The sequence below is a fragment of the Cupressus sempervirens genome, chromosome 4 (genome assembly GCF_028749045.1).
Source record: "Cupressus sempervirens isolate cs-2001-9-10 chromosome 4, ASM2874904v1, whole genome shotgun sequence".
NCBI lineage: Eukaryota > Viridiplantae > Streptophyta > Pinopsida > Cupressales > Cupressaceae > Cupressus > Cupressus sempervirens.
This window is the reverse complement of record NC_143121.1, coordinates 716,333,529-716,356,462: the sequence shown is the minus strand read 5'-3', so window position 1 is coordinate 716,356,462 and position 22,934 is coordinate 716,333,529. Positions and strand designations below refer to the sequence as shown.

General features: G+C 36.5%; 1 protein-coding gene across 2 annotated transcripts in view; it reads left to right on the top strand.

Moving 5' to 3' along the window:
• Window positions 1-210: 210 nt before the first annotated feature.
• Window positions 211-22,934, top strand: part of LOC149563280 (NAD(P)-binding Rossmann-fold superfamily protein) — a 38,389-nt gene continuing 15,665 nt past the window's right edge. Inside the window, exons 1-2 of one of the 2 annotated variants that reach the window (XM_089826629.1) lie at window positions 211-668; window positions 21,434-21,776. In XM_089826629.1, the coding sequence (XP_089682755.1) occupies window positions 479-668; window positions 21,434-21,776 (533 nt within the window). In that variant the 5' untranslated portion in view covers window positions 211-478. The remainder of the gene's footprint in view (window positions 669-21,433; window positions 21,777-22,934) is intronic. The other variant, XM_089826630.1, reaches the window with a different exon arrangement.

Sequence of the window (22,934 nt, the reverse complement as noted above, 5' to 3'; positions counted from 1 at the left end):
TAAGTCCTCACATGTTCACATTAATATTTTTTATATCAACATTTTGATTTTTTAATTTACTTGTAAATTATTTAATTACAATTTATAAAAAAAATGTGTAGTAACATTAGATAATATGTTTACTAGTGGGTAAACCACTGTTAAGACCCTGGGCCACTGATGGCCGGTAACATCAGATAATATGTTCACTGGTGGGTGAGCGACTATTGAACCCTGCGCCCCTATTGGCCCCACTACGTGCTTTACTCTTGGACACTAGGGAGGGGTGCATATACATTGCTCCATATCCACTGGCCGCCACTGCCGGCCCCCTCCCCTATTTCGGGGAAATGTGCGTGCTGTACTCTTGGACATTACCAATTTTTGACCGGTAAAATCGCCCGATACAAGGCATCAATTTCTAGGTGTCTGATGGGATGAGTTTTTAAGTCGAGGAAGGAAACTGGACGGAAGAATCTGACATTGTGAATGCTTGAAGATGCATTTGAGTGAGAACGAAGGAATTGAAGGCCACACCTTCGTGGTTACAGGGGGCGCAGGGTTTGTAGGCACTGCGCTATGCCTCGAATTGATGAGGCGCGGGGCTGACGAGGTTCGATCTTTCGACCTCCGCAAGGACTCTCCCTGGCTCACCACACTACGCCGGAATGGAGTCGTTTGCATAACCGGTAATACCACATTTCTATTTCTTTCCAAAATCGAAGAGCAATAACCAGCAGGCTTTGGGTAATTTTAGTAAAATATAGAATTCCACCTTTGATGCACCGATTCTATCTTATAAGTAAATTTCCGTCCTTCTCTCTCTCTCTTTCCTACGCATTCACGGAGATGTACATGTTTTAAAATACATTTGTGATTTGTTAGAAGAAATGAATTCAATTTCGTATTTTTCCGCGTTAATTAAATGCTGCATTTGTTTTAAGTTTTTAATTATGATCGTAAATTTGCACCAGAATGGAAGATCTTAACATCTTTTAAAAAAAAAATCGGTTGATTCTTAGAGTAAGAAGGGCTAGTAGATTGTGTCTAAGGTTTTTGATGTTAGGATACGTGTGAAACGGAGAAATACTTGTATTTGCACGCAGTCATAATCTCATGTTGAGCTAAGCTACCTGACAGAAAGTAAGACCATTAAAGTCACTTTAAGGCTGGCATCTGGCCTGACAAGGAACAAGATTCCATCAAAGTTGCCTTGAGGCCAGTAGCTGGCCTGACAGCGACCAAGAGTACTTCTAAATAAATTACCCTTAAGGCTGGCACTTGGTTTTATAGGGGATTTCTAGAAATTAAACATTGACGATTAAAGTTACCTTAAGGCCTGGTTTGATAAGGGACTCCTAGAAATTGAACCCCGATGGTCAATGTTATCTTAAAGCTAAGTTATCTAAGGCTGGTGCCTGGCCTGACAGGGACTCCTAGGTATCGAACCTTAACGAATGGATTAACATGATATCCTCTATAACAAACATCTTCAGCTAGGACACTTGGTTTTGGTTGAAAGGAAGTAAAACTGTGGAATACAGTTCTGACAATAAGTTTTGAGAGAAGATATGTCCAAAAATCAAACTAATCATATGATTACAAGGAAATAAACAAAAAAGCACTACACTATAACACAATGATTAATATATGGAAATCCTTTTGGAAAAAATCCCTGAACACTTCAAGGAAACTCAATGTACTGTTCAATAATCAATGGTTACAATACACTTGTAACCATTCCATTTGCTAGCTGCCCCTTTCCTAAGCTGGCCGTACATCTCAGAGAGTGAAAGATCCCCAACTGGAATTCCAATGCAAATATCTGAATTTTGTATGTTTCCTTGTCTTTGACCAGTGCTTCGGCAAAGAAGTCTTTTTTTTTGTTTTTGCAATATGTGATTTTTTTGTGTTTTTTTAAAAGTGTTTTAAAATTTTTTTTGTAATTTTTTAATCTAGAAATGCAATAGTTGGAAAGTGAAAAAATCCCTGAAAGAAACTAACAACAAACATACAACTCCAAATAAGAGTAATTCTGATTTTTAATTTTTTCATCCAACGACTATTTCCATATTGTACCAGGGCTGTACAGCCAGTAATAAGAGTGAACAACAACAAATGGGATTGTGATACTGGCAATGGTCTGATTTGAATTTGCTGTTAATACTGAGCTGCCTCTGGAAGTCATAATTTTCTGAATGGCATCTGCTGCTGCTATAACTCCACGCCCAGCGAAGAGGTGGTGTTGACTGCTGCCTGGGCTGTACAGGTAGCTCTAGAAGCTCAGGAAATGTTTGGGATTGCTTTCATAGCGATCGATCTGCAACCGATAAACATATCCTGTCCTAGTCCAATCTGAAATAATAATATCCTCCAACAATGACATTAGCCCTTGCCTAGAGCCATTTGGCTGAGAAAAGACACCTGGAGCATGTGAATTTTGTCCTTTGGGCTCAGATATTTAATTATGATAAACTGATGTGCCCTTTATCCAATCTGAAATCAAAGTCCTTCTCCAATTTGCTGCCAATTTTGTTGGGATATGGTAACTCAACCTTATCATGGGAAATGTGGTACTTAGTATTATAACAATTCTCACCCAAATACGACCAATACACCCATGCTCTCTGCTGACTTGAAACGTAATTAGACAAACAACCCTCAACCTATTTATTAACTATTTTCGTCTGTCCATCTGTGTGAAGGTGGTAACTAGTGTTAGGGGTCAACTTCGTTCCTGCTGAAATAACTCTTGCCAAAAGATACTCATGAACCTGCTATCCCAATCACTAGCAGTGGTCCTAGGGAATCCATGAAGTTTAAACACCTCAAGAAAGATAGCTTTGCCACCTGAGATGTTGTGAAGTAGGATCCAATGGGGTAAAGGTGTGCATTTTTCATCAATCTATCCATAACTATGTAAATACATTCCTTCCCTTGGACTTTTGGGAGACTTGTAATAGAATCCATAGATATTCCTTCCCACTTCTGCTCTATAATGGGCAATGGTTGCAGAAGACCAACTAGAAAAGTCTGTTCTAACTTGTTCTGTTGACAAGTCACACACTCGCACAGAGGCTCCAAGACATCATCCTTGAAGCCCTTCCCTACAAAGCTCTATAATTTGCATGTATGTCTTAAAGTACCCCTGATGTGTTGCAAGTGGTATGTCATGGATAGTGCATAATATTTATTCTCTAATTTTGATTTAAGTAAATTATGTTCTTGTAATTTATATCATCAACAATCATTACCAAACCATCCATAATCTCACATGCAAACTTATTCTTGGAATACTTAACTAGAAATCGAGACTTCTAATCTACTGAAATATCACTAAGGAGCAAAGTCTTGCAATTGTAGGCCTCCTAGAAAGTGCATCAACAACAACATTATTTTTCCTCTTGACATACCCACTGTCAAAATTATATGCTTGTTTCTTGTTGACTCATTTTTGTCGGCACTTATTAAGTTCTTTCTGCTCCAACAAATATTTCAAACTATTGTGATGGGTACTGACAAAATTTTGCCAACACATGCATGATGACAAGCTTCTCCTTGTCATAGGTAGAATAAAGTCTCTTATTATCCCTTAATGTCCTACTATTGCAGGCAATAGGATGACAATGTTGCATAAGAACCTCTCAAAAACCCTCTCTGGATGCTTCACATTCTAACACAAAGGGTTGAGAGAAATCTAGAAGAGCCAAAACTGGACAACCGCTCATGACCTGCTTGAGCCTATCAAATACAACCTGTGCCTGATCTATCCATCTAAAAGTGCCCTTCTGTGTGAGTTTTGTTAAAGGAGCTACAAGCTATGAGTATCCCTTCACAAACCTCTTGTAGTATGCACATAAGCATATGAGATCCCACAATTCTAAAATGTTCCTAGGTGGTGGCCAATCGTGAATTGCCTAAATCTTCTCCCTGTGAACCTTAACTCCATCATTACCAATCACGTGCCCCAACCACAAGATCTTTGCAACTCCAAATTCACACTTGGACATCTTGGCAAACAAAGATTGTGCCTCCATAATGCCAAGCACCACATCCAAATGTCTTGTGCGCTCCTCCCAAGTCTTGTTGTATATCAATATGTCATCGAAGAACACAGTACAAACTTACTCAATTACCTATTGAATATGTGGTTCATGCATGATTGAAAAGTAGCAGGTATGTTAGTGAGGCCAAGTAACATCACTAAGATGCTTAGTGCCCATAGTGACATTTGAACGTGATGTAGGAGCATCTAGGGTATGTGCAATCCTCATCAGCCAAAAAAATAAATCTCAGTTTTGTTTGGAATCAGTCATCGAGAGTAATTAGGAGCCATCAAGAACTATCAAGAACCATCATGCTAATTACAATTTTAATTTTCCGTTTTGGCTTTGTTTGGGTTCAGTTGTTAGTATTAGGAGGAGCCATCAGGAGCCGTCAGGAGTGATCCAGGGCAATCAGGAGTTTTTAGGTGTTGTCTAACATAATTAATGCATTAAAATTAGGAAATAAAAAATATATAATCTTTGTCATGGTTGGATTTCTTTTCAATTCATCAATTTAAAGTTGGGAAGACTGTATATGTGTGTGTTTGTGTGTGCGTATGTATTTGAATGCAAATGAAAGAGGTTTCTTTTTGGAGAAATATTTCTAGATTTTTGTTAAATTTGGAGGCAAAACATTGAGTCCTTTTTGAAGGCAAAGTGTTTCTTCATGTCTCATAGGCTTCAAGTTTTTTTGTGGTGTTAAACCTCAATTTATTGCTGCAATTTATTTATGAGTTGCTACTGGTAATTTCTTGCTGCGTGTTTAGGCTTATCTCTAGGCATGACTGCTCCAAGTGGTATTTGACTAGGTTTGAGGAGAATTGAAGGTGTCAAAAACAAATTATAAAGGAGTTTTTGTTGTGGGTAAGAAGAAGACGAGCAATCCTACAATTGCAGAGAACTTTTGTGAAATGGCACGAGGAGGACGTAGAGGTGTGGATCTTATCATGATGGAGATGTTGAGAGGAATAACAGGTAGACATCACAGCGCAGAGGTATTCATGTTGAAGATGTAAGTGAGGAGGAAGATGGATAGGCTGAGGTAACAGAAGAAGAAACCCAACCTAGGCTCGACCAAGGAGAGGAAAGGAAATACCATATCTCATTTCGACCCTCCAAGCTATAATGGTAAGTTGAATCCAGATGAATTAGTGGAGCGGATCTTTGAAATGGAGAAATATTTTGAATTTGAAAGTACAAAAGAAGATAAAAAGGTGAAATATGCATTTACAAAGTTGAAAGGTTATGCATACCTTTGGTGGGATCATTTGCAAATTGATAGACAATGAAGAGGAAAAGATGAAATAAAATCATGGGATAGAAGGGTAACAAAGTTGAAGGTAAAAATTTCTGCCAGCAAATTACTAGATGAGTTCATTTCGAAAATTGCAAAATTTGAAACAAAGAGAAACAACTATCAAGGATTACACAAAAGAAGTCCATTGATTAAGCATATGAGTAGGCCATGTTGAAGATGATTTATAACAAATTTCAAGGTATTTAAATGGTTTGCATATGTCAATACAAGATGAAATAAGTTTATTAAAGATGCATATATTGAAGAGACCTATCAACATTTTTTGAAGGTTGAAGAGAAATTGAATAGAAAACAATAAACCAATAACAAAGGAAGAGGGAGAAATACACATAGTAGAGGTCAGCATAGTGGTGGAAGAGGGAATTCTATCAATCAAGATGAAGTTAGTACCTCTCAGGCAAGTTCACACATCAAGAAATGAGAGGTGGAAGTAATTTCAAAGGAAGAGGAGAGTTCTTTAGCGGATGTTGAAATTTTGGAAGAGGAAGAGGAAGAAACTTCACTGCTACATGCTAGTAATGTGGAGAAATTGGCATAGAGCCTTTGAATGTCCACAGATACAACAAGGTGGAGGTAAAGGAAAAAAGGCCAGACTTCATGTGCACTAAGTAGAAGATGCAGTTGGAGAAACTTGAAGAGAAGGAGAAAATCTGGAGGATGGAGAATCTTTAATGATGAGAGCCTTTGAATGTCCACAGATACAACATGGTGGAGGTAAAGGAAAAGAGGCCAGACTTCATGTGCACTAAGTAGAGGATGAAGTTGGAGAAACTTCAAGACAAGGAGAGAATCTGGAGGATGGAGAATCTTTAACGATGAAATGGATATTGTAAAATCCGGAGAAGAAAGAAGCTGAAACAATTCAAAGGAGAAATTTGTTTGGAACCACATGTACGGTTGGTGGAAAATGGTGTAAAGTGATTGTAGATAGTGGTAGCATAGACAATATTGTGTCTGAAGAAAAGGTAAGGAAGCTGAAGCTAAAATAATTGAAACACCCCAACTCATACACAGCTCAAGTGGGTTCAAAACGAGCATCAATTGTTGGTAAGAGAACATTGTTTGGTTAATTTTCAAATTGGTAATTATAAGGATGAAATATTATGTCATATACTGCCCATAGATCCATGTCATATCCTATTGGGTAGGCCTTGGCAATATGATAGGCAGGTTGTTCGTGATGGGGGAAATACTACATTTACTAATAAAAGGGATGGTTAACAATTTATTTTGAATCCCATGAAGAATAAAGAAGAAGATGTTGAAGGAAGTTCAAGAGTTTGTTTAGTTTTTGAGAAAATTTACTTGAAAGACTTGAAGAGAGAGGCAGTTTGTTTTCTATTGTTTCCTTGCCATTGCAAAATCGGACAACTGTTAAATTTTAGATCTCTGCAAATGTATTAACAATTGCCATTGTAATTGATTGTTTTCCAAATGCATATTGAATGACTTATAAATATAAGAGGAAGAGACATGTCTCATGAAGAGACATGTTTCTTGTGGTTAATCATCATTAGATATAAATAACATATTAACAATAATCTATAATATATAACTAAATGATGATTTATCAACAATAATGAATCTCATGATCAATCAATCTGACTGTAACTACAAACTTAACACTCCCTCTTAGTTAGAGAGGATTGATATATAGCACATTATGCTCGAGTATATGAAAAGATACTCCTAGAATGACATATTAAGGATATCAACATGAATCCATCAACACACACACACACACACACACACACATATTAACATATTTAACATATGGAATTTACTTCAATTCACTATGAGGCTAAATTCCTCAACACTCCATCTATAGTAAAGAGGCAATTGAAGCAAATATAATACAACATTAAATACCACCTTAAGTGTGGTCTATGATAGATTTAAGTTATGGTGTCCAACAATATCTAGCCTAAAGAACCATAACAAATGATTTTCATGGTGTCCGGCAAAATCCGGCCTAATAACAATGAGACAATAGTTTTCATGGTATCTGGCAAGATCTAGCCTAATAACCATGATGGATATCAATGTGTCCGGCAAAATCCAGCCTAATAACGATGACACCAATAACCTTCAACACTTTTGGTGTTAGAAGGCTGGTAATCTATTGATAAGATCGTCACTTCATAATAGTTACCTTCTATTCATTATCATAACTTTCGGCGCACCGGGACAACGACTCAATGTAGTATGTTATGATAACAGGTTCAGTTATTGATAATATCGTCACCTTTCAATAACTCCCCTCTAAATATATACATCAATGAAAGATCGTCATCTTTCATGACATAATTACAACAACATCATATAGTAACTCACATGATATCCACCATTAATCAAGTGAAATGGTGGACCCATCGTAGCTGCTACTAGATGGTGGAACAAAAGGTTTTCACCTCATACTTATCTCTCATAGAGGAGATCATATTATAAAGAATTTCTCTTAGAACTTCTCCTCATAGATAAGAATTTCATCTCAAAATTTCTCCCTCTGAACATTGATCCTGGGAAGTCAGGTCCTCTAGTTACTTCCTCAAAAACCCAAGGATGCCAATCGAACTCATTTTGAATTTGATATGAATTTTGTGATTTCCTAGTGATAAGTCATCACTTCCTCATTATATACGTAGGAGTAGGCCCATAAACATCATGCAATCATACACATGTTTTTCTAAACTCCCTCTGAGTATTAATCGTCTAAGCTCTTGTGTTGGCTTAGGAGAAGTTTCATACTTCCTCTTGAGGTAGAAGAATCTCATAATCTCAATCATCAAGGATGTTTGCTTCAAGAGCCTCACTAATCCATCTTTATCATCAGGGTCTTTGGAGCTACTGTCATTAGATTGAATTTGCACAATATTGGTAGCATATGTAAAGTACAAACTTTCTTTTCTTGTAAGAATATCCTCAAACACAAAGGGAAATATCGAGGCAAATAACCCTTATAGTATGTATAGAATTACAATTAAGAGAGAGACTACAAAGAGTAGATAAATGTAAAGGATAAGAATACTTATCTGCACATGAAGATTTAAATTTTGTCTTTTTAGGTTATTTGAGAATGGAACATCTCCCCTCTAAATAGGGATCAAGTAGGAATGGAACATTTATTATTCCCCCCACAATGTAAAATTTCCACTCATTCTTATATTGTTGAACAATTTTGTATCAAATATGACAACTCCTTTCTAAGTTCCAACTTGCTCTTTTTGTCCATTGAAGGCCCAAACATTCATTTTAGCTTAATAGTATAAGTGAACACAAACTTGTCCACAATACGCCAATATCTTGATTGAGTATGATTGTGCCACTTGAATGACTCCATAACTCATACGTCAAGTTTCATTTATCATTTGTTGTAGATGGTTCAATTTAAGTCACCACTTTCTTATGATGTACACAAGGGTTAGGCTCATTGAAATCACATAGTTGCATGAATTATAGTCCTATTACAATTTATCGATCATTGAAGATTCCATCACAACATGGTTTACTCCCTCTGAATCAATATGATTGAGATCACTCAAGTTTGACGAAACCATATCCACTATCTGCTCCCTCTCTTTCAAGGTTGCCTCTAATAAAATGTCAGGTTCCCTCTGAATCTCAATCTCTTGAGCTCTTCATCCAATAATGCTTCTGATGGAGTGTTAAGCTCCCTCTGAGCTTGACATTAATCCTCCTTTTCATGTATATACTTACCTTATAATCTTTCTTGCACTAGCTGACATGGGAGAAATCGGGGAGGGTAAGTTTCATTAGAGTCTTTATAATTACTTTCTCTTTTCTTTTTAGCATAACCTCTAACGAAAGGGTAGACTAATAGATAATGTGTTTAGTCGACACATATCATTGATGACTTCACCACTATTACGAAAATTTGGGACACCTAGACTAATCCCTTTAGATGTTGATATCTCAGTTTCTTGGATTTGATTAAGCCTTCCATTCACCTATGTAGGTTCTCTACATTCGATGTACTACTTCTCACATCATAGAGTGAGTATACATTGGCTTTGATAGTAAATTATTCCTTGCTAACATTCATCATGTCACGGTGGTGGTATTTAAACTATTCAAATTTCGTTCCAAGGCTCCAGGGTTGGGAGGCTTTACATATGCATGTCACATTTGGTAGAAAGTATTCTAGTTTCTACTTGATGTTCTCCATAGTTCTTGAATTCATTTTGTTCACTATCACCATGAATCTCTATTTACCTATCTCGACACAATTCAGGAGCTATGAGCTCTCATGACAATCAAAAGGGTACGATCAAAGTCTTATGACAATTGCGTCAATGATCAAGATTTTACTAAGAAATGAAGCTCGTATGGTAAATATAGTGAATCAAACATCCCAACAAGAATACCCAAAGCTCGTATAACATCGTTCAAAGCGGAATGCACCAAGTATATATATCGGGTGCATACGAATTGTTTGCTAGAATGGATTGAACTCTACCATGACAACAAACCTTCATCCAAATAGAAATGCTTAGACTGAAGGCCTTCACATAGACTCAAAGCTATTGGGGAGTTTTAGTTTGGCAGATTTTGTGAGCTCTTAATTGTTAGGAATAAGGTGTCTCAACCTTGGATAATTCCTATTCTTATTATTTGTTTTGTAAATGTATTTTTACAAGGTGTTCGACAAGTAGGAGAATGTTAGGAATAAGGTGTCTCAACTTTGGATAATTCCTATTCTTATTATTTGTTTTCTAAATGTATTTTTTGCAAATAATGTAATCAAGTGTGAGTGTAAATGTCTAGTTGGCATTTTGATGTGTCACTCCACTTGCATGTGTCAGCATCTTGAATTGTGTAAAGAAATCATGACCGAAACGGTTATGACAGATTCCTATGACACGTAAGAGCTACCTTTGGAAGATTTAATTGTGTGTAAAGAAATCATGACTAAAATGGTTATGATGGATTCCTATGACGCGTAAGAGCTATTTTTGGAATATTGCCTTAAAAAATGGAAAGTGCATTATATAAGCACTTTTAGGGTTGTAGATAAAAGAGTGTGTGAATAGTGTATTCTTGGTAGCTACTGGATAAGTCTTCTGTGTCTTGAAAGAGCTTGCACTTGTAACCTTTAAGTTGAAGATAATACATTGTGCAAGTTTTGGAGAGGTGGGGTTGTTTTACTGAAAGGTTTTTCCCCACCGACAAATCTTTGTGTTTATGTATTTTCTTTCTTTCTCTGTTTTCTGTATTTATGGTTGACTACAATATTATTGTTTTCATAATATCGAATCTGAAATTGTAAGGATTTAATGGGAATTTGCATAATACCATCCTTAAGAGATTAGTGTAGGAAGCTGTTTCCTCACCTGAGTCTTACAAGTGGTATCAGAGTTTGATCAACTTTCGATTCTAGTTGTTGGGTAGGGATTTTTGAGCTAATCTCAAGTTGAGTGGGAGTTTTGTGCAGAGCATTTTGAATCTTATTTGCAGATTGAGATGGCTAGTTCATCATATGGAAAAGTGGAGGTGGAGAAATTTAATGGCAGTAATTTCGAGTTGTGGAAACTCAAGATGGAAGACTTGCTTGAAGATCGTGATCTATGGGAGGCGACTTCACTTGATGTGAGACCCACAACAATATCTCAAGTAGATTGGGATCTCAAGGATCGGAAAGCTAAGGGTCTCATTAGACTCTCTCTAGCTGATTCAATTCTCTTGAATGTCCTTGATGAGAAGACCACAAACGGCTTGGGTTTGTGTATCAGGCCAAATCTCTGGTGAACAAGTTGTTCCTGAGGAAGAAGTTGTATTCTCTAAGAATGGAGGAAGGAGGATCTTGTTATAGATCATCTAAATGCTTTTAATTTACTGATTGCACAGTTGACATCATCTGGTGCCAAGATAGAGGAGGATCGATGTATGACCTTGTTATGTTCCTTGCCGGATTCATGGGACCATCCTGTGATGGCTCTTAGAAGTACTTTAGTCACTTTCAAAATGGATGATGTGGTGTCTTTGTTGTTATCTAAGGAGACAAGGAGAAAATCTTCAAATTCGACTAAGGAAGCTCTTGTTGTTCGCGGTAGATCCAACCACAGAGGCAAGCAAAATGACAAGTCTCGAAAGGGTAGATCCAAATCTCGTGGAAAATCAAAGACTCCTGGAAAGTCCAAGGCAATGGGCACTTCCGTAAAGATTGTAAAGAGCCAAAGAAAAAGAAGGCCTCAAATTCAGGTTCAGAAAAATCTCAAGAAGATGGCAATGCTTTTATTGTAGCCTTGGCAGCGCATGCATCTAATGATGTGTGGTTGATAGACTCTGGTGCTTCTTTCCACATGACCTCTCATCGAAGCTGGTTCTCCAAGTATGAAGTTTTTGATGGTGGAAAGGTGTACTTGGGTGATGATTCTCACCTAAAGATAGTTGGACGAGGACAGGTCACTATTAGAGTCCCTGATGGATGAGTAAAGGGGATCAACGGGGTAATCCACATCCTTGGTTTGGCACGAAACCTATTATCTATAAGTATGTTGAATGATGTAGGTGTGCAAGTTATTTTTTCTAAAGATGGATGTACGATGATGAGAGGAGCTATGGTGCTTGCTAAGGGTACTAGGAGAGGTACTTTGTTTCAGCTTGATGCATGCATTTCTTAGTGCAATAGTTCTTCTGTTTCAAAGAAGAGAGCAACTATCACTTCATCCCCACCATCTGAACGAGCAATAAAGAAGACTGTGGTTATTGGTTCCGATGGCAGTGCAACATGTGTACCTAAGGGTGCAAACACATTGGAAGGAAAGCTTCTTGCAAAAAAGACAATGTTGTGGCATATGAGATTTGGCCACATTGGTGAGGAGGGTCTCAAAACCCTGAAAAACAAGAACCTCATTGAAGGGTTAAATGATTGTAATCTCAAGTTCGACTTCTACGAGCATTGTGTCTATGGTAAACAAAATTGTGTTTAGTTTTAATCTAGTTCTCACAAATCTTCTGATGTTTTGGATCTTATTCATTTTGATGTATTTGGTCCTGTAAAAGTTCCTTCGATCTCCAAGTTTGTATTTTTTGTATCTTTCATAGATGATTACAGTAGGACATGGATTTATTTCCTAAAAAGTAAGACACAAGTCTTTAGTTGGTTCAAGGAATTAAAGCCCTTGTAGAGAATCAGACTAGTAAGAAGATTAAGTGTGTGAGAATTGACAATGGTGATGAGTTTTCCTCAACAGAGTTCGAACAGTTTTGTAAAGAACGAGGTATCGAGAGGCATAAGACAACTCCTTATACTCCACAACAAAATGGAGTTGCAGAAAGAATGAACAGGACACTGATGGAGAAAGCTAGGAGTATGCTTAGTGGAGCTGGTCTTGAACAAAAGTTTTGGGCTGAAGCTGTGGCCACTGCTTGCTATTTGGTCAACAGATCTCCTACATCAGCTCTTGTTGGTAAGACACCCATGGAGGTGTGGTTTGGTAAGAAGTCTTCAATTAGACATCTTCGTGTTTTTGGTTGTGAAGCTTATGCACATGTTCCAAAGGAGAAAAGATCTAAGTGGGAAAACAAAGCTGTTAAATGTATTTTCATCGGATACGGTGTTGGTATGAAGGGATACAAGCTTTGGGACCCTGTGACTAGTAAGGTGTTGTATAGCAGAAATGTTATTTTTAGAGAGCTAACATCTTCTATTGTGCTACAACTAGATGAAAAAGAAAAGAAGGAAGATATTGTTTAGTTGCTTCCTACCCCTGAGAAGACTGAATAGAAAGACCATGTTGGGTCTAATGATGAGGAGAGCTCTAGTAGTTCTGACAGTTTAGAAGAAGAGGAAGAACAACCTTAACCTCAGCCCTTGAGGAGATCCACGAGAGTAAGAAAGCAACCAGAAAGGTTTGGTTATTCTATGTTAGATTCCAGTTGTGCTTTTGCTTTGATTATTAACACTGATGAGACTAGATCTGTGAAAGAGGCTTTGGATATGGAAGATGCAGGTTCCTAGATTGAGGCCATGGATGATGAGATGACTTCATTGGATAAAAACAAAACTTGGGACCTTGTACCTTTGCCTAAAGGATGAAAACTTGATGGTAACAAATGGGTGTTTAAGAGTACAAAGTTAGATTGGTTGCGAAGGGGTATTCATAGGTAGAGGGAATAGATTATGGTGAAATATCCTCTCTTGTTGCAAAGTTGACATCCATTAGATTTCTGTTATCTCTTGCTGCATCATATGATTTAGAGATAGAACAGATGGATGTGAAGACAACTTTCCTTCATGGTGATTTGGAGGAAGAGATTTATATGTCAGAGCCTGAGCACTGCATTGTTAAAGGTAAAGAATCTTTGGTTTGCAGATTAAAGAAGTCTTTGTATGGTTTGAAACAATCTCCTAGGATGTTGTACCTTAAGTTTGATGCCTTTGTGTTGTCAATTGGATTTGTAAGATCGAAATCAGATCATTGTGTTTACTTTAGACTTGAAAATGATCGCCTTCTTATCGCTGCATTATATGTTGATGATATGTTGCTGTTTGGGAAGGGTAAGGATATGATTTCTGATTTTAAATCTCAATTGTCAGCACAGTTTGAGATGAAAGATCTTGGGGCAGCAAGGTACATCTTGGGTATGGAAATTAGTAGAGATAGATCTAACAGAAAACTTTGGTTGAGTCAGAGTAAGTATGTGAAGTTTGTGTTGGAAAGGTTCAGCATGGCAGATTGTAGACCATTGTGTGTTCCTGTTTCTATGGGAACAAAGTTATCTGTAGATGATTGTCCAAAATCTCCTAGTGAGGTGGAGGACATGAGTAGAGTACCTTATGCTAGTGCAGTTGGCAGTCTTATGTATGCTATGGTTTGTACTAGACCAGACATTGCCCAAGCAGTGGGAGTTCTGAGCCGGTTTATGGCTAATCCTGGACGGGTACATTGGGATGCAGTTAAGCGAGTATTCAAATATTTGAGGGGTACATTAGATTACTCCATTTGTTATCATGGTAACTCTTCTAGAGCTCCACATTCACTTTGTATTCGTGGATTTGTGGATTCAAATTGGGCAGGAGATATTGACAGCAGGAGGTCCACCAGTGCTTATGTGTTCACTATGTTTGGTGGTGCCATCAATTGGATGAGTAAGCGACAACCTGTGGTTGCTTTGTCCACTACAAAAGCTGAGTACATGGCTGCTACTCATGCTTGTAAGGAAGCCATTTGGCTTAGGAGATTGTGTTCTAATATTGGTGTTGATGCAGGACAGATTACTATTTGTTGCAACAGTCAGAGTGCTATTTGCCTTGCAAAGAGTCCAACTTTCCTTACCAGAACGAAGCACATTGATGTGCAATTTCACTTTGTGAGAGATATGGTGGAAGATGGAAAGGTAAATTTGGAGAAGGTAGATACTATAAAGAATGTTGCAAATGCATTGACGAAACCAGTGGGCATAGAGAAGTTCAAATGGTGTTCGAAGTCTATGGGCCTTTCGACCTATAGCAGTTAGTTCCTATTATGTCTGTTGCTCTTACAAGGTGTTCGACAAGTGGGAAAATGTTAGGAATAAGGTGTCTCAACCTTGGATAATTCCTATTCTTATTATTTGGTTTGTAAATGTATTTTTACAAGGTGTTGGACAAGTGGGAGAATGTTAGGAATAAGGTGTCTCAACCTTGGATAATTCCTATTCTTATTATTTGTTTTGTAAATGTATTTTTTGTAAATAATGTAATTAAGTGTGAGTGTACATGTCTAGTTGGCATGTTGATGTGTCACTCCACTTGCATGTGTCGGCATCTTGAATTGTAAGGAAATCATGACCGAAACGGTTATGATGGATTCCTATGACGCATAAGAGCTATCTTGGAAGATTTAATTGTGTAAGGAAATCATGATTGAAATGGTTATGATGGATTCCTATGACGCGTAAGAGCTATTTTTGGAAGATTGCCCTAGAAAATGGAAAGCGCATTATATAAGCACTATTAGGGCTGTAGATAAAAGAGTGTGTGAATAGTGTATTCTTGGTAGCTATTGGATAAGTCTTCTGTGTCCTAAAGGAGCTTGCACTGCAAGTGTGTTGTAACCTTTGAGTTGAAGATAATACATTGTGCAAGTTTTGGAGGGGTGGGGTTGTTTTACCGAAAGGTACCGACATATCTTTGTGTTTATGTATTTTCTTTCTTTATCTGTTTTCTGTATTTATGTTTGACTACAATATTATTGTTTACATAATATTGAATCTGAAATTGTAAGGATTTAATAGGAATTTGCACAATACTTTCCTTAAGAGATTAGTGTAGGAAGTTGTTTCCGCACCTAAGTTGTTTCCTTACATTAATGAGGGGTTCGAGATCTTTGACTCATCAAAACGACTCCAATTGATGGCTATGAGCAAGCATCTTGCAATGTATACGAAAGCCAAGATTGACATTTTAAATTTGACCTTTAGCGGCTCAATGTAGGAAGTCAAAATTGACATTTTAAAATTTGACACTTAGTGGCTCAAACCTCGATTATTGTCCTGAAATGGTGGGAAATAAAAAGTGCAGAATGTAGAATCCATACATAACATCTAGTTTGTTGAATCAATTTCTCTTCATCTGGTGATTATTCACAATTAATTCACATTTTTTTATCAATCAGTAAAGAGATTTCATATGGCAATGTGGATTAAATGCTTTATTCTAACGATCGTCAGTTGCCAAATGAATGGATTTGTTGAGAGCCACAATGATGATGGAGGATTTCATTGTTTCAGACGACGATGCAAACATCCAAGCATATTAGATGCCTAGATTTGTGACTCTAGATGGAAAGGGAGATGAATGGGGTGACCCCAGTACAATGGGGTACACTTTTCCCTTGATGCCTGCCCTCCATCCCGATGACCATGATAGTAAATACGAGAAAGGTGAAATGACTCTCAAGATCATTTGAGAGTAATATTACCTGTTTTTCTTCTTCATCTTCTCTTACTTGAGTTTGATTTTATATTGATCTATTTGCACGATGGACACATCTTTTTCCTGCTACAAATGTTAGGGGACTATTGTTTTGTGAAGGGGTATGCTTAATTCGAAACCATAGAATCAAAATATTTCTCAACAAACTAATAACTAACAGAATGAATCTGATTATAGAGAAAAAAGAGGGAGTCTTTTATGGCCTCATTCATGTGGGTCGTGCTTCTTTTCATTCCTTTTGCGGTCCAATATCTCCCGGTTTGCCAAGAAGAGAATAAAATCAAATTTTGCTTCTCTTTCACGATTGTGATGTTGGCTTGTTTTGTCTAAGATATAATTTCGAACTTTTCATTCTATGCATCACAAGTTGCCTTGTCCTTTTGCCATCTCAGAACTAAAATATTTGAAAGACCAATTGGTAATTTTTCTTTTCAACCTTCTCTTTCATACATTTGCAGTTGGCTTTGATACCATGTTAAATTTTAGATCTTTGCAAATGTACTAACAATTGCCATGTAATTGTTTGTTTTCCAAATGCATATTGAATGACTTATAAATATAAGAGGAAGAGACATGTTTCTTGTGGTTAATCATCTTTAGATATTAGTAACATATCATAGTTCCAAGAATCACGGCGATTCATGCGATTCACGCGATTCGGCGATTCGATTCAAGCCAAACGATTTTTTGTGAATCAATGAATCGAATCAGCGATAAAGGGTTTATGAAATAAGTTGTTCACTAAATTTCAAGGGTTTTTTTAATTTGCCGATTCGTGGGCGATTCAATTCCGATTCATGGCCGATTCATGATTTGATTCGGCCTTGCCGATTCCGATCCGATTCCGATTCTTGTTACTATTATATATATATAAAACTAAATGATGATTTACCAACAACAATGAAACTCATGATCAATCAATCTGACTAACTACAAACTTAACAACAACAAATAAAAGAATTTTCCTATGGAAATTCAAGAGCTGATTGATGAATATGTAGAGATTAAAATGAAAGAATTACCAAATGAATTGCCACCAGTAAGAGAAATCAGTCATTGTGTGGATTTAATTCCAAGCTCAAGTTTGCCAAATAAAGCACCATATAGAATGACACCTCAAGAAAATGAGGAAATAAATAGACAAGTCCAAGAGTAGTTTGACATAGGGCTAAGTAGAGAAAGTCTCAGTCCATGCACTGTAGTGCCAAAGAAGGGAGGTGAATGGAGGATTTGCTCAAATTCCAGAGCTACTGATAAGCTCACCATTAAATACAAATTTCTAATATGCAGAATGGATAACTTAACGGCTTGTTTGAGTGGCGCAAGGTATTCTACAGAATTTGATTTGAAAAGTGGGTACTCTCAAATTACAATTTGTGAAGGAGATGAGTGGAAAACAACATTTAAAATAAAAGGTGGGTTTTATGAGCAGCTGGTCATGCCATTCAGGTTGATAAATGCACCCAACACGTTCACTAGATTGATGAATCATGTGTTGAAGCCTTACCTAGGTAAGTTTGTTATTATTGTATATCTTAATGATATTTTAATTTTCAGCAAAACTAAGGAAGAACATTTGGAACATGTTAAGATGGTATTGCAAAAATTAAAAGAGGACAAACTAATGGTGAATTTGAAAAAGTGTACTTGCATATAGAAGGAATTAATTAATTTGGGATATGTAGTTTATAGAAGGAATTAGTATATTTGGGATATGTAATTTATAGAAGGAATTAGTATATTTGGGATATGTAATTGATTGGCCATCTCCAAAAAGTATGTTTGAAGCCCAAAGCTTTCATGGGCTGGCAAGTTTCTATAGAAAGTTCATAAGAAATTTCAGTGTGATATGTGCTTCCATAATTGAAACAATGAAAGGGAGTAAGGAAAGAATTAAGGTGGACAACACCAATAGAGAAGAGTTTCCAGTTATTAAAGAAGAAAGTGACAGAGCAACCAGTGTTGGCACTGCCAAACTTTGGAAAAGTATTCCAAGTTGATTGCGATGCAAGTGGAACAACAATAGGAAGGATTCTCAATTAAGAGGACAAGCCAATAGCATACTTCAGTGAGAAGTTGAATGAGCAAAAAGAAATTATTTTATATATGATCAACAATTTTATGCAATGATGCAGACACTTAAGAAGTGGAGACATTATTTGTTACCAAAAGAGTATGTGTTGTACACTGATCATCATGCATTGCAATTCCTTAATAGCCAAGATAAGTAAAAGCAAAGGCATATGAAATCAGTTGAATTTCTTCAAAGCTATTCTTTTGTTTTAAAACATAAAAGTGGTAAATCTAATAGAGTTGTTGATGCAAGTAGGATTTTGTTGTTAAATGAGCTGAAAGTGAACTTTGTTGGATTTGATTCTTTGAGTGAGATGTATGAACAAAACTCAAATTTTAAAGAAGCATAAGTAGTGTGTAAGAATCCAATTGGAATGGATTGAAGCCCATGGTTGGAGTATTTTATGCAAGATAATTTGTTGTTCAAGGGCAAGAGGTTGTGCATGCCTCAAGGTTCCATGAGAGATATTTTGATAACAGAGAAGCACAATTTGTGGATTGGGTGGACATTTTGGCATGGATAAAACTATAGCTTTGTTGAGTGAGAGTTATTACTGATAGGGATGAGTGCTAATGTCTAGAAAATGGTTCAAAGATGTAGAATATGCCACAATATGCAAAGTGGATGAAACAAAATACTGGGTTGTATCAACCACCACCAATACCAAAGAGGCAATGGGAACATATTAGTATGGATTTTGTTTTGGGATTGCCTCAACATAGAGAGGTAATGATTAAGTTTTTGTTGACATTGATAGATTTTCTAAAATGACTCATTTTCCCTGTCAAAAGACTAGTGACGCTTCCCATATTGGCAATTTATTTTTCAAAGAAGTAGTTCTGTTGCATGGTTTGCCTAAAAGTATTGTTTTAGATTGGGATACAAAGTTTGTTGGCCATTTTTGACATACATTGTGGAAAAAGTTAGGTGCACGGTTGAGTTTTAGTTCAGCATGCCATCCACAAACAGATGGCTACACTGAAGTTGTGAACACAACGTTCAGGTAATTTGCTGCAATTTTTTAGTTGGTGAACAAGCAGACTTCTTTCTGTGTTTTTTATGGGTACAGCTAAGGGGTGTGGATGAACTCAGAGATAGTGCAGATATAGTGAGGAAGAATGTTGTAGTTGTGATTTGTACAAATTGGAAAAGAGTACTGCCAAATATAAGACTATGTTGATGTGCATAGAAGAGAGCAAGAATTGCATGTTGGTGAGCTGGTATGGGTTCATCTGAGAAAAGAAAGGTTTCTGCATGGAACCTGTAATAAATTAAAATGGAAGAAGATAGGTCCATGGCAGATCTTGAGGAAGTTTCCAGCTAATGGCTCTGAAGTGGACCTTCCAGAGGACATTGATATCTCACTTATATTCAGTGTTAGTGATTTGTAAAGACATAATGAGGGAGACTAGTATTACAACACATATACCAACAGGGGCAGGTAATAAACCAGCGTGGATTGAGCAATTGCTTGAAGAGAAAGTTGAGAATGTGGATGCTATTTTTGATTCTAGAGTCGTAAAGAAAATCTGAGGAAAGGAATACATGGAATATTTGGTTTGATGGAACTATAAACCTGCTGAGGAGGCATCGTGGTTGAAGGAAAATGAGTTGGCTAAGTATGGAATTCCACTTCCAAATTGGCCCAAATGATCACGAGTTCATTCTCATGAATCATTTCTCTACCTGGGGTGTCTGATGAAGGAGCATCTGAGTGTATGTGCACTCCTCATCAACCAAAAAATATATTTTGGTCTTGGTCTCAATTTTGGTTTTGTTTGGAATTGGTCATCAGGAGTAATCATGAGCCATCAAGAGCTATCAAGAGCCATCATGATAGTTACAATTTTGATTTTTCAGTTTTGGTTCTGTTTGGGTTTAATTGTCAGGAGCTATCAGGAGATTTTTGGAGTTCTCCAGAGTCCAGACCAATCAAGAGTTGCTGGGTGTTGTCGACAGTCTAACATAGTCAGTGCATTAAAATTAGGAAGTAAAAGTTATATATATTCTTTGCGGCCATTGTACTTCTTTTCAATTCCTCAATTTAAACTTGGAAAGACTATTCACTTTCCTTCTCCTAACTATTCATTTTCTCCTCATGTATGTATATGTATTTGAATTCAAATGAAAGGGTCTTCTTTTGGAGAAATATTTGTGATTGTTGTTGAATTTGGAGGCAAAATGTTGAGTTCTTTTTGGAGGCAAAGTGTCTCTTCATGTTTCATGGGCTGTAATTTAAGTTTTTGTGTGTTGAAATTCAATTAATGGCTGCAATTTAATTGTGAGTTGCTGGTGGGTAATTTCTTGCTGTGTGTTTGGGCTTACCCCAGGCTTGATTATTCCAGAACGCTGTCTTATGTATGTCTTCATCCCAAACATGAAGTTGATGGTACCCCGATCGGAGATCAATCTTTGACAAGTACACTGCACCATGAAGTTTCTCCAACAACTGATCTATGTGTGGAATAGGATTTCTATTCATAATTGTTTTCTTATTCAATGCACGGTAATCAATGTACATGTGCATAGTGCCATCCAAAGTACTTCTCTTTTCTAATATAGAAACAATACAAATCTTGTATTTTAAACAGAAATAATATTAAACACCACAAATTGTGACATCTGAATGCACAAAGAATTATAATAGCTACATTAGGCTTAATAAGAGTATCTCAAATCATGATGTCCATTATATTCTGATTAACATGTATTATGTTGTAGCATGGTATTGGTCCATAGTCCTTTTCCTTCAAGAGATAGAATTTTTTTAGAATTTTCAGAATGTTGATTTTTTTTAAAAACCTATAGGTGTGTAATAAGCTGAGCATAAGCCCAAGTGGCATTCTTATTTCAGGTTTCTTAAGACATTCTTGTGGGCATTTTCACCTTTTTTGCACATTTTAAATGCTATTTTGGTATTCAGCTACAAGTCGAAAAAGAAAAAGAAAAAATCTAATAACTAAAAAGCTTCTTATTCTTCTACACACCACTAGAAAATAAAACTATCTTCAATATCATTATCTTTAAGCAAATGATTGCTTATAACTAAACAGCGTAGAATGCTTCTTGTCATTTAGGTGATGTGAGTAGGAACGAGGATGTTGAGAAAGCTCTGCAAGGAGTGGACTGTGTTTTCCATCTTGCTTCCTATGGCATGTCAGGTAAAGAAATGCTTCAAGCAGGCCGGATTGATCAGGTGAATATAAATGGAACTTGCCATGTGTTGGAGGCCTGCAATAAGCATGGTGTGAGGAGACTTGTATATACAAGTACTTATAATGTTGTGTATGGTGGAAAAGAGATAGTTAATGGTAATGAATCCTTGCAATATTTTCCACTGGACGATCATGTTGATCCATATGGACGTAGTAAAGCTCTGGCTGAACAGTTGATCTTGAAAAGCAATGCTAGACCATTAAAGTATGTTTACTGACAATCTCAGAGCACTTTTTTGCTGATTTAAACAGTTTCAGTCTTTCTTATCCATAGCCCAGTTGATCAGGATATGAAAGTAAATTATTAGGGAAAACAATAGCTAAACAATTCAATTTTCTTACTGAAGCCAAGTGATCTTAGATACCAATGAATGTTTTTATTGCATGCTGAAGTATTTTCATCTATCATACAGAGCCCAGAGCTGAGATTGTATGGATTTGTCAAGCCAATATATTTAATTTAAGCATCAAGATTTTTGCTGTTAGTTGTTTAACATGACTATTCATTTCAGTCATCTGCTAAAATATTTAGATCATGCAGTTCGATAAAGAATTTAATGAATATCAATAGACTACTCTTGCCTTAGAATTCAATTTTCTAGCAATATCTAAAATTGATACTGCAAACGTTTGCTTTTACATGGGCCCAAACTAAATCAATCTGATGGTTGATGTTCAACATTGCCAAATGGAGTGGATGCTAAATAAATAAAATCTTGCCTTATTTTAGGTGCCACTTTCAAATCTATTTTCACGGGTTCAGAACTTGCCTAATTAGTTTATGTTTCAAGTACATATAACATGCAATTTTATGGCTATTGTAAGCATTTAACTGCCATCCGCCAGTGTTCACTCAAAAAAAATTGAAGTTTCTTATTTTTTGGTTTGATTAACTATGATACACAATTGTTTCTTTGAATAGTTTTTCCCAATCCATATGGGTATTCTTGTTTGACATCCTGTTGAGAGGCATTAAACTATATTTGGGCTTCAAAATACACGAATAAATGATTTTGAGAAAATGCAAGCATTTTAATACTGGCATAATATTGCATATCAAATATCCGTACTAATACATTGCCTATCCTATCTTTGATATATTATAGCATGTACTAAATATCATAAACCTCAACTCGTTAGGGTAATAACCTAATAAAGTACGAAATCTGCATTAGTGTAGTAGAAAAGAAAGCAGAACAATGATTTTCAGAAATCATCTCTTGGTCTTTCTTCATCTCTAATTAGTTGCTTCCAAAATGATGTTGTCTTGAGATTAGCACTTCCTCCCCACTTAATTCTTGCTTATGTATTTTAATTTAATTCATGATATGCTTATTCTTATGAAATGAAAACTTGTTAGGGT